Raw genomic sequence first — 17,037 nt, forward strand, 5'->3', positions numbered from 1 at the left:
TGTTCGTCTACCATAGATGGGCTAAAGTTCAGTTCTCTCTAGTCAGGAAATAGTAATAATAACCTGAACTTTAGGGTTTGGTCATGCTCTTTCTCTTACTACAAAACCGGCCTGTACCCTGACCTTTGGGGTCAAAGTCCACCCGTCTCTCCCCGTCCGCTCATCTCACCTGCTCGCCTCAATCAGCCGTAGCAGCACTTATTGGTTTGGAAGAGATAATTCTGCCATAACACCTGGAACAGTTTTTTGTATTCATTTCATATCTCATGTATGTTGTAGTTTACCTGGCTATTTCATTACAGTTCACCATTATTTATTTCAGCATATATGAAAACTTAATAGCGAGGTCTCTCCATAATTCAAACGCTCTGCCGATGTTGATCCGGGTTTTCGTCCTAAGCTTCACGTTTGGCCTGACGAGCTTCAGCAGATACATTTTTGTTTTGTTTTTTATATTTATGTGGAGTTTGTGTTGGAGTCTGTGTTGTGCTGGAGGCAGGTCGTTTTTTGGTGTTATCAGACTCCATGTCGTCAGCTGCAGTGCCGTCGCGTTGTATATAAAAAGGAGAGAGGCTCGGGAGCGCGCTTGCACGTCACATCCGATGGATTTCGCAGAAAATCCGACCTGGAGACTTCACATAGAAATAGGAATACTGGCCTTCAGAGGTAATAGCAAAACCCGACTAGTGGATCATTGTAATGTGTAATTACAACCCCTTCACACACAGGTAATAAAAAAATGATTCATTTTAGAAGAAAAGTTCTATATAGCACCTTTAAGCAATATAAAGCAAAATAGAAATAAACAAAAAAAGCAATAAAAATGACATCACAATACAAAGTCACTAAAATAAAAATGAAATGTAACAAATGCTGTAATAGTATATAAATAATATTAAATTACACTGGGATACAAATGTGTATGATAGATACATATATTTGTTGTCAGTCTTTCCGATTGTTTTTGTGTCACAGTTGAGGAAGATGTAGGAATTCTGTCCATCCCTGTACTGAGGCGTATTGGATCCTATGGGCAGGTCACAGCAGAGTTTATCTCCAAAGGTTTGACTGCTCAACCTGGTTCAGATTACATTCTGCTCAATGGCTCCATCACCTTTCAGCATGGCCAATCCCTCAGCTATATCAATGTCTCCATAGTGGATGACACAGAGAGGTAAGGATGGGGTTATTAACTTTCATTGCTATTCATGCTTTTATTGGATTGGTTACATTTATTGTCGATGAGTGTACGTTTTATGAACTTGTAGCATGTTTCATTTAATGATGTTTTTTTTTTCTTCCCACAGTGAATTTAATGAGATATTTGAAATGCAACTCACCGGTGCCACAGGAGGTGCCATACTTGGAGCTCAGCTAATTGCACGAGTTACAATTGCCAAAAGTGACTCGCCAAATGGTGTGGTACGATTCATCAACCAAAGCGCCATCACAATTCCAAACCCCAACATTACACTCAGACTGACCCTGTTTGTAGAGAGAGCAGACGGGCTGCTGGGAAACGCCACGGTGAGCCCCGTCTAGACTATGCCATCACACTTATGATGCCATATCCAATTAAATATCAGTTTTTTACATGTCGGGAAGCACTTGGAGGACAGACAGACCCTGAACTGGTTATTTCTATTGATTTGTATGCAATTAATAATGTGGTAAATGAGGATCGTGGAATATTTTGGTGGATCAAAACTCAGAAAATGGTCTGTGAGGTGAATACATGATTTAGTACAGACCTTTATGCTACTTTAATGTAGATTTTATATTCTTCATAGACAAAATAATATGTATTCTTCAAAGTAAGTTTCAATAATCCATTAAACAGTAATAATTATGTTAATTATTAGTCAGGAAAATAATACCAATATATTGGAGAAGAAATTCCTTTTATTTTCTATTAGATTTTGTTTTTCCCTTTTGTTTCCTTTTGCAAGATGTTGATTTGTAATTTATTCAGGGTTCAAAGCAGTGGCGGCTGTTATTTTATTTTATTGTTTGCAATATGCCTCTAAAAGCTGTACTGTCTTAAAGGAAACACCACAGATTAAAAGTGTTTATCTGACATGTGCTTGTATCATTTCTGTTCCTCAGGTAATATGGCAGATTTTAGGTCCAAACTCAAATGAGGTTTTACCATCAGTAAACACAGACATTGGTGAACCAGTAAATGGGACGTTCGGTTTCAGAGATGGGGAAGGGGGTGTGCGCAGCATTGAGCTGAAGATCCTGCCTCATGGTGAGGTGGAGGTCACAGAGAAATTTATCGTCGTGCTTAGTATCCTCTCTGGAGAGATTGGAATTGACCCCAGAGCTGGATCTGTCACACTCACGGTATGTCCTGCTCAGCATGCAAAAAGTGACTGATAACCTCTAGAAAATAGAGGGTAAAACTGTAAATACAGCAATGTGACATTTTAGCAATTGTGTACAATGTGTTCATTCTCCAGATTGAGAAGTTTGGAGACCCCAATGGCATAGTACAGTTCACAGAACAGGACCTGAAAGATCGCATTTACAGTGAGCCTTCTGACAGCGAAGGCCCGCTTAAAATATCACTCCTTATCACACGTAGAGAGGGCGTTATGGGCAACATCACGGTAAGAAAAAATAAAACAAAAGAAATATAAGCATAACATAAAGCATAATATATAATATATATACTGTATATATATCTTCTTCTTTTTTTAACCAATCACAGGAATAAACTGCAGTTTAAAATATACTTAAAAAAAAGAAAAAGTTATTTTAAATTGTATTAATATTTGACAATGTTACAGTTTTCTGTATTTTAAAACTAATAAATGCAGCCTTGGTGAGCACAGGAGACTTCTTTCAAAAACATTTTACAAATCTTATCGACCCGAAACAGTAGTGATAGTATTGAAATTATGTAATAATCAGCCCCATTTTTTTTTTTTTTTTTTAGGTTTTCTGGGAAATCCTCAGTGATGCAGACACATCAGGAGACTTTGCTGCTCTGCAGGGTTCTGTCACTATCCTGGCAGGACAGCGTGTGACAGAGATAGTCCTCACCCTGCTTCCCGACTCTGTGCCTGAGTTGGAAGAAACGTACATCCTCCGTCTAATCTCCGTGGAGGGAGGCGCAGAGTTGGATATAAATCGCAGCAGTACCCGTTTGAAAGTCCGGGCCAATGACGAACCCCACGGGGTGTTTGTCCTTTACCCTCAAAACCAGTCAGTTGTTGTTAACGCGGTGGACCGAAGTAGACAACTAATCATCAGTGTGAACAGGCTGGCAGGGGCGTTTGGCAATGCCAGTGTGGGTTACAGAATCAGTTTTACCACCCCTGGGCAGAATTTTACAGAGGACACAATCTCTGGGAACATACTGGTGAAGGACGGAGAACGAGAGGCTAGCGTTCGAGTGCCATTTAGTAGCCAGGTGTGTGATTTTATTGTCTTTGAATTAGATAAAAGATTTTTTAAAGGACATTAAAATGCTTGTCAACCTTAATAAGATCTGTTTTGACATGTTGAATGTGTCCACAGGTGTTCTTTGCGACAGGCTTTAACTTCAGCGTTGAGCTGATGGATGTGACTCTGATTGGTCCCCTGCTCAGTTCACCTCCCAGAATTCAACTGGAATCAAAGCTGACTGTCGTTTCTGTTCCTGAAGTGGCAGCTAATGCTGAGGTCAAATATTGCATAAAACACCTTTCTATTTTTTTGGGTTATTTATTTATTATATTTTATTTATTTATTTAATGTATACATTAGTTAAAGCTGCAGTCCGGCGTTTTTTCCTCTGTCGCCATCTCTGTTCGAAATCTGCAATTGCAGTCATTCGCGGAATTATCAACTTTATGTGAGTTGTACTTCAACACCCTCGACATGGCACAGCGCGGATGAACACAATGTTTGAGGAGATTGTGAGGCTGTCAGTCACCGTGCCGGTGTCGATACTGGCATTCAGAATCACAGATTATTCTTTTTGGAAGTATGACCAACATAAGAATTTTCACCGGAAAATGTCATCTGACATTAGACCCTAAACTAGTAAGAAAGAGTAAAAACATCCTCTTTTGTTCTGGTTCTGACATTGCAGTAAAACGCGCTGATTAAATCTAACAATCGCTTATTTATCATATCACGCAAAACCGTGCAAATTATACTTTGTTCTCAAATTGTTAATGTTAACAACGTCAGCATTGCATGACTACATGTATTGTCCTTCCGATCATTGTTTTCGCATGGGTCCGGTTGCAGTCTCTTTTTTTCTGTAGCCACTCCGAAGTCCGAACGAAGTCTTTTGCATTTTACAGCGGGTGAATCTGTTGTCACTGGTGATTGTCGTTTGAACCTTTCTGGATCCACCATCAAATTGATAAGTTAAATGATATCAAGTGCTGTGAGAAAAGGCTATAAATCCCCACCTCCAGCATCCTCACTCGCAATAGAGCCTACTAGCCGAGACTCCTCCTTTATGTGTACAGATGTGACGTAATGACGCAAAGACATGCTCGAATCTCCCGCGGAAATCCACCAGTATCACTGGAATTAAAAACATTATTACAAGCTTACAAGCTTTGAATCAAGCTAAGGCAAGCAGATAGCGTTGAACACTGGCTGGTTATGTATTTTCTCAAATATGTATTTTGGATAATTTTCAACCCAAAAAAATCTACGGACTGCAGCTTTAACTACATTAAATAAAATGAACAATAGTTCTACAGCCTTTATTTATCTTAATTAATTTTAATCTCAGCATTTACTAATACATGTTTAAGATCAAAAGTTGTGTCAGTTTACATTAGTTAATGCACTGTGAACTAAAATGAACATGAACATTTTTATCAACTGACATTAAGAAAGGTTAATAAATGCTGTAAAATATACTGTTGATTCATTGTTAGTTCATGCATGAACTAATGTTAAAAAATAAGACCTTATTGTAAAGTGTTACCTATATATTATTGTTTGCATATATTATTGTCTGCAATGATACCTCTAAAAGCTATAAAAAGTGCAATTCATTGAAATTTAATGAAAATAAGTGACAATGCTCAAAACAGAATTTCACAATATTTACAAATGGCAATAGGCAATGTTTTACTGACATTTTAAGGGAAATGCGTCCTCTGCAGTCTTAAAGCAATCACCACAAAATGTGAAAAGTGTCCAGGTCACATTTTATCCCCCAACAAAATCTAAAGAAAAACGAAAACTTGTTATGCTCATGATGCAGTATTTTTACAGTGTTTTACAGAAAAAAATAATGAAGAAATAAGCATAAATGAAACAAAAACAAAGTGGATTTATTATTATGAAAATAATGCCACAATGCAAAAAAATAAAGAAATTCAAAATCTTTTAATGCATCGTTATAATAGACAATCTACTATAAATTACGTTTCACTGATTGTCTCTAATGCTTTGTATTGCTGTTTCTCTCCTTGTGCTGTAGGTTGGATTTGCCTCTTTGGCCCTGCGTGTCTCAGATACAGAGAGTGGCCAGTGTGAGGCGCTGGTGACACGGACAGGCTTATTCGGGAACGTAACCGTCAGATGGAGCTCTGGATTCCCCCCTGGCCAAACTCCTCCAGGCTACCAGCCAGGAGACATCTCACCAAGATCAGGTTTGCCCTAGAGAGAGAAATTACTTAATATATATGATAAAAATCCAGAAATTATGAACTGACACTGCTGTTCTTTGTTTTCTCTTTATCTGAAGGCACGGTAATGCTTGCCTATGGTCAGAGGAGTGAGGTGATCTCTCTCAGTGCTGTTAATAACATGTCAGTTGTCACAGCACATGCCATTTACCTGACCTCTGTAGAGTCAGAGTCACCTGGTGGAGCCCGTCTCAGGTAACACTGTCCTCTCTCGAAAACCAAATCCCCTTTCTCTTAATTCTTGTTGGTATCTGAATGTTTTGATATATGTGCTGTGCGTTCAGGACTGGTTACACAGTAGCTGAGGTGGAGCCATTAGGATTGTATCAGTTTCATCCTGATTCTCGGCAGCTGGTCATTGAGGAGGACGTGCAGACCATCACCCTCTACGTCCAGCGCCTCTACGGCTTCCGCAGCAACCGTTCCAGCATCTCCTACAAGACATGGCCTGGCACTGCCCAACCTGACAGGGACTTTGCAGCAGTAGCAGACGGGCAGCTTCTGTTTGATTCCCGCCAAACATCTGCTGCCATTCGACTGTCCATTCTAGATGATTCCCTAACTGAACCAGATGAGAATTTTTATGTGAACTTAACCAGCGTGCGTGTTCTCAGCACCAGTTTGCCTTCAATCACAGCTCAGCCTCGACTTGTGCCTCATCATAGTGTTGCTACAGTTACCATTCGAGCTAATGATGTTGTTAGCGGATTTTTGAGCATAGGACCAGTGATAGTACGCATTTCTGAAGACAGTCAGGAAGGTGCGCCCCAACAGAAGCTTGCCCTAAGAGTACGGAGGTCGGTAGGGCTCACAGGAGTGGTGAGTGCCAAAATCAGGGCTTATTCAGGACTCAGAGCCCCAGACGGGGATGCAGCCCAGTTTCATCAGGAGCATAATGGCACATGGGCTTTGGAAGGGGAGGACTTTGCCTTGGAGACCCAAACTGTCACGTTGTTGGAGGGACAGAACGAGGTGGAGGTCAGTGTCCTCATACTGAATGATCAGGAGCCAGAGGGACAGGAGGCGTTCTTTATCTACCTCAGCGAGGCAGAAGGTGGAGCGCAGATTGTCAGCGTGCCAGATGAACTGGGGTTCACTTCCTTTGCCAAAATCATTATTCTGGGTGAGAAAATTACTGTCATTACAGGAATCAACAATAACGATTTTTTTTCTGCCTCAATGTTGAGTACTTTTCCTGCCAAAAGTTTCACTGGCTCCACCACACAACTTTTAAACTTATCTTTTTTGAATTTCGGTATACATGTGAAAAAAAAAAAAAAGTATATGTTTTAAATATATGCTATATTGTGCAAAACTGATCATTTTAAGTTTGTTCTAATTTAGGCTTCTGAGACAAGTAATTCTTTCAGATTTCACAAAGCCTAATCTATTTTTACCAGGCTAAGTAATGCTACTTTGATGACATATTTAAATCAGCCAAATACTCAATAACATTGTTCAATACATCACAGGAAATGGTTTACATTTGAAAGGAAACATTTACATGATCAAGACATAGATAAACGTAATATGTAGTGACAATGCAGCATTTGCCCGATAGAGCAAGTGATACCTCGGTCAGCTGGCCTGAAACTCTTTTATATTGGCCATTCTTATTGTTGAGCCCTTGATTATAATTTTTTGGTTTTCTTTAATACAGTACATTACTGTTCAAATGTTTGGGGTCGGTAAAACATTTTCAGCATCATTACTCCAGTCTTCAGTGTCACATGATCCTTAAAAAAAATCATTCTAATGTGCTGATTTGCTGTTCTAGCAAATTTATCCTTATTTTGAGAACATTTCTCATTAATTTCTTAAAAAAAAAAAAAAAAAAATCTTACTGACTCCAATCTTTTGAATGGTGGTGTATATATGAGCTCAGCTACTAATGCTTCTCTGCAACAGGGAGTGATCTTCAGAACGGTATAGTTGGCTTCAGTTTGAGCTCTCAGTCGGGTCAGATTCTGGATGAGGACTCAGAGAACAGGACAGCAACACTCTTTCTGCAAAGACAGGAAAACAGGTATCATCGATATGTGCTTTCAATACTGCAAATCAGTGTTAATCAGTAGATATGCATGCCAAAAAGAAAAAAAAATCCCTCGTTTCCAGAGCATTTGAGGATGTGTTGGTGTTTTGGAGAGTCACGTTCAGCTCTACAGTTCACTCAGTGGTCAGTCATGGAGTGAATCTGACCAGAGAGCTGCAGCAAACTTCGGGCACATCCGTCTGTAGGAAGGGAGAAATACTCTGTGCCCTTAAGTTGGAAGTCCTGCCAGACAAGGTATAGGTTTTTTTTTTTTGTCTTTTTCAAAAGGCACTGCACAGACAAACACCAACAAACAAGTTGGCCGTTGGATTTAGAATTTTATGAAAAATAACTGACATGCTCACACTGCCCCAACAGAAAACGCCAAACGCTGATTGAACTTGTTCAGTTGGGCAAAAACAAACCCTGACCAACTCCAACAGACGCCAACAGGGGTAACACACTGATCCGACAAAATCCAACAAATGTGTTTGTTAGCGTTTGTCTGTGCGGAGTGAATTGGCCTTAAGTCTCATTCTGAACGTTCTGTCCATTTATATTATACTTGTTTTTATGTAGTGCTTTAGAGAAATCCACCTAAACAGCTTCTCTAATCATCTTGCTCCTTGACTTTTGGTCTGTGTACTGCAGGACCCAGAGTATGAGCTGTGGTTTCTGGTGGAGGTCTATAAAGTGGGTGAGGGTGCCACCATAAACCAAACTGCCCGTTTTGCCAACGTCACCATGCTAGAGAGTGATGACCCACGGGGGCTGGTGTACTTTGCCCAGGGCTCCAGACTACCCGTGGTCACCCTCAGTGCCACAAGCGTCAGTCTTCAGGTCTACAGGGATTCCAGTACAGCATCAGCTATCTCTGTGAAGTACCGCATGCAGGTGAGATTCATTTTAAGAGGGAAACTTCTCCCAAAATACCAATAAATGCATTAAGCACAATAATATGCAGGATCTAGAGGCAAGGAGGCATAGAGAATACATACAGTACTTTCTCGATTATGTGTGTTCTACAAAAATATTACATTGCAAACTTACTTGCTGATAATTCCGTTACTCTTAGTAATTGTTCATTGGCTGTAATCAAAGAGCAGCTACAACTACCCAGCATACGCCCCTCTCTGACCCCATTACATAATGTGACCTCATTAGTGATGAGAGGCCTGAGATGATGTCAAATTCATGAGCTAAGATGATGAATGTAGAGAAGATAAGAGCTCTGAGCAATTAGGCCAGTGAGTTCCCAGAAGATACTTCAAAGGCAATATATATGGTTGCATAGTGGATCTGGAAAAGTAGGATTGACATGTCGAATATGGTTTTACGCCAAAAATACATCAGTCTGTGGGAATGCTTTCTCATGCCAGCTTTTTTGCTCTTTTTTGTCCCTCTGGCACACCCTTTCCTTTCCTCCATTTTTCAGTTTTTATTGCCTACTGTTTCACTTTTAGGCATAAGGAAATGCCTTTAATGTTCAGTATGTCACACACCTCAAACGGAAAAAAAACAGAACACGTAATCATGTCTCTGCAGATTTAAAATATCTGAATTTAAAGTTTTAAATCTTCACCTCTGTCAACCTCTGACCATGTGCCCAGCTACTTTAAAAGTTCTTAGGAAAGTGACTTTCGGAGTAAATGTCTGAATATTAATTGTGTAATGTGTGTCATCTACTCTCACAGGAGCTTCAGAAAGCAGAATCTATAGGACCCAATCTGATCTGGCCTGCTGTGGCAGGACAGGACTTCGTCATGGCGGAGGGCACCCTGACTTTTGAGATAGGACAAAGAAGTGCCGGTCTGAACGTGGCCCTCACGCCAAGCATTGGTTCCTCCAACCCAACACCCAAACGGTTCCGCGTGGTTCTGTCTGATGCCACCGGTGGCGCACGGGTTCACCCAGAATTCGGGCTGGCTAATGTAACCCTGGTTTCAGACTCGGAGGCTCAGGCAATATGGGCCCTGCTGGACCAGTTACATCAGCCTCTGGATGAGACCATCATCAACCGGGTCCTGCAGGGGCTTATCAATAAAGTTAGTAAGGACATCACTCCAGAGCAGCTAACAGCAATGTTAGATGCACTAAGCAAGGTGAGCAATTGAGGGGAGTGTGTGTGTGTTTGACCTAAACATTAAGGGTCAAAATTTCTGAAAAAGGTCTCCAAAAGTTAGCTCAATCTGAAAAAAAAAAAAATCCTTTTGAGGATGTCCTCAGAATCAAAATATAATTTAGTCAACTTTCCTTTTATTTTAGAATTAGGATTTGGTACTTTGGTTTAGGGTTTTAATCAAGTTTAATAGTGTAATTTAAAAACAATAGTAGTAAATGGGAAATCCTTATCTAAATAGCAAGGTAAGCATGTCAAGATTGTGGGCCCAAGGAGTGTAAAATCACTTTTCATTACACTAACAACCCTTTGGCTCCAAACATTGATATGTAGAGCATCCTACTCTTTAAAAGTTTGGGGTCAGTAAGATTTCTTTTCTTTCTTTTCTTTCTTTTTTCTTAATTGATCAAAAGTGACAGTAAAGACATTTTGATCTCTCTTTTCATCAAATAATCCTCAAAGTTTCCTCAAAAATATTAAGCAGCACAACTGTTTTCAACATTGATAATAATAAAAATGTTTCTTGAGCACCAAATATCCTTTTAGCATATTATAATGATTTCTAAAGAATCAAGTGACATTGAAGACTGGAGTAACGAGTGAATACATTACATTTTAAAATATATGAAATATATAATAAACAGTTATTCTAAATTGTAATAATATTTCACAATTTTACTGTTTTAACTGTATTTTTAATCAAATAAATGCAGCATTGGTGAGCATAAGATACTTCTCTCAAAAATATTAAAATCTTACAGATGCCAAACTTTTGAACAGTAGTGTACTGTATATATTTATACAATGAATTATAAACATGTTCATCTGAATTTAGAGAGGTGAGGATTTATTTAAAGTAAGCCGGGTCTTGAGAATTTTTGAATAGGGTAGTTCAGGAAATCCAGCTGATCTACGTTCGGTCTAAAGAACAATGAGGGGCCACATATTGGCCCCCAGAGATCAATTAAGATAGTTTTCTTTACAATGCTTTTTTGTTCCTCAAGTTCAAAGAAATGTCTTATCTAGGAGTACAATGCTTGTATGTGCAGCCACAAGGCTCCACTGTGTAAAAGAATCTCTTGGCTACTAAGTTTCAATTAATCTATTATTTTATCACTGGTTTTCTAAAATTAATGTTGTATTTTATTGTATGCAAAGTGTATATATTGTTAAAGTTTTCAAACTTTTTAATTCTCTTAACTTCACTTCACAGATTCTGAATGACGCTGAGCAGACTCCGCTAAAAGACAGCAGCCGCAGCTTGACCTATGACCTCCTGTGCGCCATGGCAAACCCCAGCCGCGCGGACACTCGAGGACTGAGCCAGCTTGCTGAAGTGGCGGAACGTTTTGCCTTCAGTCTGCTCACGGACATTGAGTGTGAGGCCGAAGGAAAGAGGTGAGATCTTTTTATTGCCATTAATAGGATTTTTTTCTGCTTGTTTTTACCTGAGCTCATTCTTGTATGCATTGATTTCCTCTATACTCCATTCAGAGGCACAACCATACTGGATACTTGCCCGTATTTCACCATAGCTGCTCACCACTGGTACCCCACTCAGATCAACGGCCACACATTTACAGGCAAAAACACAGACACGTTCACTCTGCCTGAGACCCTGCTGGAGGTGCCAGTCCTTCCTGCCGAAAGCATGGCCCCGTCTGCTTGCCGTAAAATGCACTTCACAGAATACAGTACTGAGCACTGGTTCCTCACCAACACAAAAGCCAGCGCATTAAATGACAAGGTGAAAGAGTACTGTATCCCTGAATACATCAACACTGTATTATATTTATATTTGTTTGATTTACAGTTTGCTTAAACAAAAGTGAATGTAGCTTTTGTCAAGTAGGCTCAAGCAAGTGTCCAGCAGATGACACTGTTGAGTTGGAAATTTAAAGTTGTCTCCTTTACTTCAATGTGTAATTATGATTTTAGATGGTTTGTGTGCCTTTACAAATCATCTATGTGGTTTCCTCATTTTTATAGTGATTATAGAGATTTTATTTGCACTTGGGATTTGGAAACTGACTACAAAAACTCTGTTTTTATAGTTGAGTCCATTTTGAATAATCTAAATGTATGTTTGTTGCAGGTTTTCTCAGTCAGTCTTCATGGCAGAGGCTCTAAACCTCTCGCTGACGGTCAAGAGGTTGTTTACCGCATACACACTCCAGATCGACGTGGAAAACCTCGCCAATCTCTGTGCCTGCTTTGGAATCAGGCTGCCGAAAGGTAATTATGAAGCATAAATACATGCGTATTGTTAATATTAAAGTGTTTTAATAATTTTCCCTTTCATGCAATGTGTAATGTATTTTTCTGTGAATGTAAATGATCTGGAAAGTTGTGAAGCCGAAAGTGCACGATAAAAAAGTGATTGTCTCTCAAAATAAAGAATTGACTCTGAACTCTGAATCCCACTTCCGTGATGGCTACACTTCACTGGGTAACACATTTGCCTAATGTCCGCCCGCGAACAACGTCTACTTTGACCCGCCCTCAAACGCTGTAGCTGGTCTGTGTTGTGTGAATGTCGAGAATACACTGTTTTCTGCTCTGAAAGTGTCTACAAAGAGAATTTGCTTTTGCAAAGGATGAGGATGTGAAGATTCAGTGGTTAAAATCACGACAGCGATACAACAGGAGTATAACCTTTTGACAATTGCTTCTCATATCTCCATGAGGTCTAAATGGGATTTACAAAACGCTTATCCATTAAATGGGACAGTACCCACTTTATTTGGACCAACTATTGCTCCTCAGAATCACAACCTGTGTGTATGATTAATTATTGATGTATATATTTACTATCTGTGTTCAAAATACGTAGTTTTGTGTTTTACATTGTGTACACCCAGTGCAGCTGTGGTTTTACGAAAATTAACCATGGTTTTACTACAAATGAAACCAAAAAAACATGGTTATTATAGTTAAACCATGGTAACTACAAATTAACCATGGTTTTGCTACACTAACCATAGTTTAACCGTGGTATTTTTTGTAAAACTGTGGTTATACAAATGGTACTCAATCTGCCAAAAAACTGTGGTTACTACACTTTTACTATAATAAAACCATGGTTAATTTTCGGCTTACTGAAATAGTAGCAAATCAGCTGTATCCCACTATTATCTAAAATTGTGTCCATTGATGCAGATTGTCTGTTGCTCTTACTACTTTGAGTAATGATAAAGGATGGAGCAAGATTTGTTTTACCAACTTTAATGTAACGTACGCGCTGGTATTGGTACGGTAATGATGCAGTTGCCACACGTGCACCGTAATAAATTAGAAATATACACATCGGTTGATGGACATACACTTATGAATACTGATGGTGAGGAATTACAGTTGCAACATCTCATGATGAACGTCAAACTGAGTAGTGTATCACTGAGAAACGTCCTGCTCAAGTCGTCCTTGCGTTCTTCCAATGTTTCATCATCAGACTCGCGGTAAAATCGACATGGTAATATCGACGCCATTGTTACTGTCTTAGCAGTGTGTGCAATCGCTGAGCTTTAGGAAGCCTCTGGACGGAGCTGAAATTCAGTTATGGTAATAGGCATTTCTCAATTCCTCATCCAAATGAACTTGGCAGACCATCTGGCAGTAAAGCTCTGACCTTGTCCATGTATTTCACACTCATCAGTGAGACAGACAGTATGTACAGTGTGGAGTTTAAGGGTCAGGGTTTGTGAGTCTTTTAAGGCCTGTCTCAAACATTCTTTAGGACCGAGAAAGTTCTGTGTTCTTGGCCAGGAAGCCATTCTAGAGGACATTTCATTGCTTTTAGGCAAGACTATTAGCTGTACAATTTGTCCCTGAATTCTCTCCAGGTTTGGATTGATGTAAAACAGATTGCTCTCAGAATTAATATTTAGAATATCTGTTATCCTAAAGCATATGTATTCTGATAACTTTGGGACCTTTTTGGGAACTTTTGGGACCATTTATTATTATGCAATTTTGATTCCTTGTAATGGAAATGACACCCTAGAGGGACTAAATGATTCCTTCAGCTAACTTATCTTAGTGACAGCTTAATAGCTGGGAGTTTACTGAGGGTTTGTTTGGAATGATAATTTAGTGTGTTGCGTAAGATTTCTGTGTTTCCTTACAGAAAAATCTGTCGCACTGAACTTGATATTAAAATATCCTGAAATTCTCATTTCATAGCCTGAACCAACAGCAAACTGAGCATTTCCCTTTGTACTAGAAATAATTGATTAATAGTTTTCTTAACAATTTAATTTAGTGCCACTAGTGGAATAGAAAATATTGTACTTCACCTTTAAGCAAAACTAAACTCAAGCAAAAAAAACAACATATGTGGCTTGTCATGATAATTGTGGTATTTCTCTTCTCCAGCTGGCTGTCTGATGGTCAATTCTGTCGTGTGGTGGACGACAGTGAGAATTTTGTCGAGTGTGCCTGTACGCATCTGTCCGTCTACACAGCATATGCAGAGACAGGAAGTTTTGCTTCATTCAACGAGGCCTTCTATGCTGCTGGCTTTATTTGTATCTCAGGTAACTCACTACAGTCCTGTCTACATGCTTGAGGGGATACAAAACCAACCGTAATGTGACAAAAAATCATGCATTGCTTGTGTCCTCAAGACTTTGTACAGTATATGCCTGTCTTTCACCTGCAGGGTTTGCCTTGGCAGTTGTGTCTCATGTGCTGTGCTCTAGATTCCTCATGTTTGCTGCCAAACTCCTCACACACATGATGATGGCCTGCTTAGGGACTCAGGTAAGACTTAACTTTTCCAGTAATTTGGTCTGCCAGATTTACCAGTTTCGATGGTAAACAGCATTCTAGTCAATCAGCTGAACAACACCAAACCTGAATGTAAATGCATGCTGCTTTAAGATGGTTTAACTGTTCACTGTAACTCCACATTGTTCCTATAATATAAAAATAAACTGGTCTAGTGTGCGTTGCGTCAATACAGTGCAGTAACTAATAATGTAATGGTGGGGCTGAACGCCACTTATAATTTGTGCTTGGGAATCAGTATCAGGATCTAGGACGCTGCTCCAAAGAAATGTGATACAGCTATGGCGTCAACATGACGCTTTTTGCTGCGTAATGTGGCCTAGTTTACCGTGAGGATCTTTGGTTGTCTTTGAGCCAGTTTAAGGTACAGTATAATGTTGCTGAGTCCCTGGAGTTGTTTTAAACTTAGTAAAAGCTCAAAGTGGATGTTGTTTACATGCTTTGAATAACATGTTGAGGTGGTCGTGCAAAAGCATGAGCATTAAAGTACTTTCCTATGCCTGTGCGTCAGGGACATTGTATTGTAACCTGAATACACAAAGACGGTACACAAATAGTACTGCACATGTCTATTGAAAACAGTGATTTAAAGTAGATAAGTCGGGTTCATGTTAGTTTTGTGTGAATAGACAGGTGTTGAAGGTGCATTTTTGCACGTATCTCTTTCAGATCAAGCACGTTGGGAAACCCAAGCACTTTAGCAAGCCTTTAGATTCAAATGCACACAGCTTGTACCCATCTAGATTTGGTGGGGGGACAGATAACATTTTCTAAGAAATGTGTCATTGCAGCTTGGGCGAACACATCCGAATGGGCTAGTGTGCTAGCCCTGACAACCGAACTATCCCTGTGCACCCATCCCTCTACAAAGAAGGGGGGGGGGGGCATTTAGTCAGTGGTCTGATACCTGTGGATCAGAGTGGGAATTTTCCACTGGTCCTGCTCACTTATAGAAAAAGTAGAAAACAAACATGGCTCTACTTAACGGGGATTAGATAAACTCGGTCGCATTCTGTCATCCGTTAATTGTTTTGCTTATCTTTACCTCAACCGCATTGAATGGAAAATTCCAGTCTGGCCATCCCAAGAAGTCATGCGTCATGCAGGTTCGGTACCGACAACCGCTGGACTCATGTTTTGTCAAAGGATGTTAAAAGGTTAATAGATGAATACCCTCTAGACTTGGAAAAGGGTTTGCTCTAAGTCGATTCCGGACTTCCCAGTAAGCACATGTGTGTCACTGAGATGTCTGTGAAAGAGTGCATCATCTAGAAATCAATGTGATCTTTTTAAAGTGACATTTGTGTACAGACATTTGATAAACATCTTTAAAAGAGTGTATCCACTCTTAAATGTCTCAAAAACATCCATATGCCATTTAAACATTTTGCAGATGAGTAAACACTTTAAATATGCTAAAGGGATTTTCTAACCAAAAATGTCACTTGCCCTCATTCCAAAACTGTATGATTTATAAAGAAGATATGAAAATGTCTCTGTGTTCTTTTTTCTCTCCAAACAATAAAAGTAAATTGTTCCAATGCTGTTTGGTTCCCAGTGTTCTTCAACATATCTTCTTTTATGTATATACAGTTTTGGAACAACATGTGGATGACAAAATTTAGATTTTTAAATGGACTATTCCTTTAAATCGACCACTAAATGCTTCTGTTTTGCATGCTTCTAATTTAATATAATTTTTTATTCATTGCATTCATCATATTGTCAGCATAACAATTTGAGTAAAAAGTTGAATTGTAATTGCTGAATTTAATGTCTAAGTCGAATGTAATTTGTGAAATGAAAAAGACATTTCAGTCGACACTCTTTCTATAGTTTTAACTTTTTATTTGGAATCACTGATCTGACTTCAGAATTCACCTACTGTAAAGAAGTTTTAATCTACGATGCAAAAAAAATACAGAATAAGAAAATGTATTGTGATCCCATCTTAAAACATTTCACACCTTCAGCCATAGAGAACAAACAATATTTCTCTTCAAATAGCCTGCCTCTTCTTGACTACCTGAGTATGTGACAGCATGTAGGTAAGACAGGACGACAACTCAAGACTGTAGTTAGTGGAAATTTACCCAGACTAGCTCACCTGGCCCAATATGTCAGTACAGATAGGGCTGTTCTTATGAGCTGCAATAACACACATTAGTGAGGGTAATCAGCTAGCGAGCTGCAGCAATAAAAGTTTTTCAGGAAGGCAACCTTTAGATTCACATGCATGCAGTTAATGTGTGAGATGTACACAAACACATATGGAGATGCTAACACACATGGCCACCAGTTCACCAATTGAACTGTTGCAAAAGTTGTTGAATTGAATGTCCCGGAATGAAGTGAAAGGTCAGGATGTCAAAAAATCAGTTATGCTCATTTCGGTTCAGCTCTGAGAATTGAGATCCACCATTATCTTTTTTATCTGAAGGTCCGAATAT

The 17,037-nt window shown here is 39.3% G+C and overlaps 1 protein-coding gene across 1 annotated transcript in view; it reads left to right on the forward strand.

The window, feature by feature from the left end:
* Positions 1-17,037, forward strand: part of adgrv1 (adhesion G protein-coupled receptor V1) — a 168,816-nt gene that overhangs the window by 84,278 nt on the left and 67,501 nt on the right. Inside the window, exons 65-82 of the mRNA XM_056262607.1 lie at positions 976-1,174; positions 1,308-1,527; positions 2,107-2,346; positions 2,463-2,612; positions 2,942-3,418; positions 3,526-3,669; positions 5,441-5,612; positions 5,708-5,843; positions 5,933-6,771; positions 7,557-7,674; positions 7,764-7,935; positions 8,332-8,574; positions 9,375-9,782; positions 11,013-11,197; positions 11,294-11,546; positions 11,895-12,034; positions 14,174-14,334; positions 14,460-14,560. Of these exons, the coding sequence (XP_056118582.1) occupies positions 976-1,174; positions 1,308-1,527; positions 2,107-2,346; positions 2,463-2,612; positions 2,942-3,418; positions 3,526-3,669; positions 5,441-5,612; positions 5,708-5,843; positions 5,933-6,771; positions 7,557-7,674; positions 7,764-7,935; positions 8,332-8,574; positions 9,375-9,782; positions 11,013-11,197; positions 11,294-11,546; positions 11,895-12,034; positions 14,174-14,334; positions 14,460-14,560 (4,358 nt within the window). The remainder of the gene's footprint in view (positions 1-975; positions 1,175-1,307; positions 1,528-2,106; positions 2,347-2,462; positions 2,613-2,941; positions 3,419-3,525; positions 3,670-5,440; positions 5,613-5,707; positions 5,844-5,932; positions 6,772-7,556; positions 7,675-7,763; positions 7,936-8,331; positions 8,575-9,374; positions 9,783-11,012; positions 11,198-11,293; positions 11,547-11,894; positions 12,035-14,173; positions 14,335-14,459; positions 14,561-17,037) is intronic.

This window comes from Rhinichthys klamathensis, unplaced genomic scaffold (assembly GCF_029890125.1).
Source record: "Rhinichthys klamathensis goyatoka isolate OS25496 unplaced genomic scaffold, OSU_Roscu_1.1 h1tg000195l_1, whole genome shotgun sequence".
Lineage (NCBI taxonomy): Eukaryota > Metazoa > Chordata > Actinopteri > Cypriniformes > Leuciscidae > Rhinichthys > Rhinichthys klamathensis.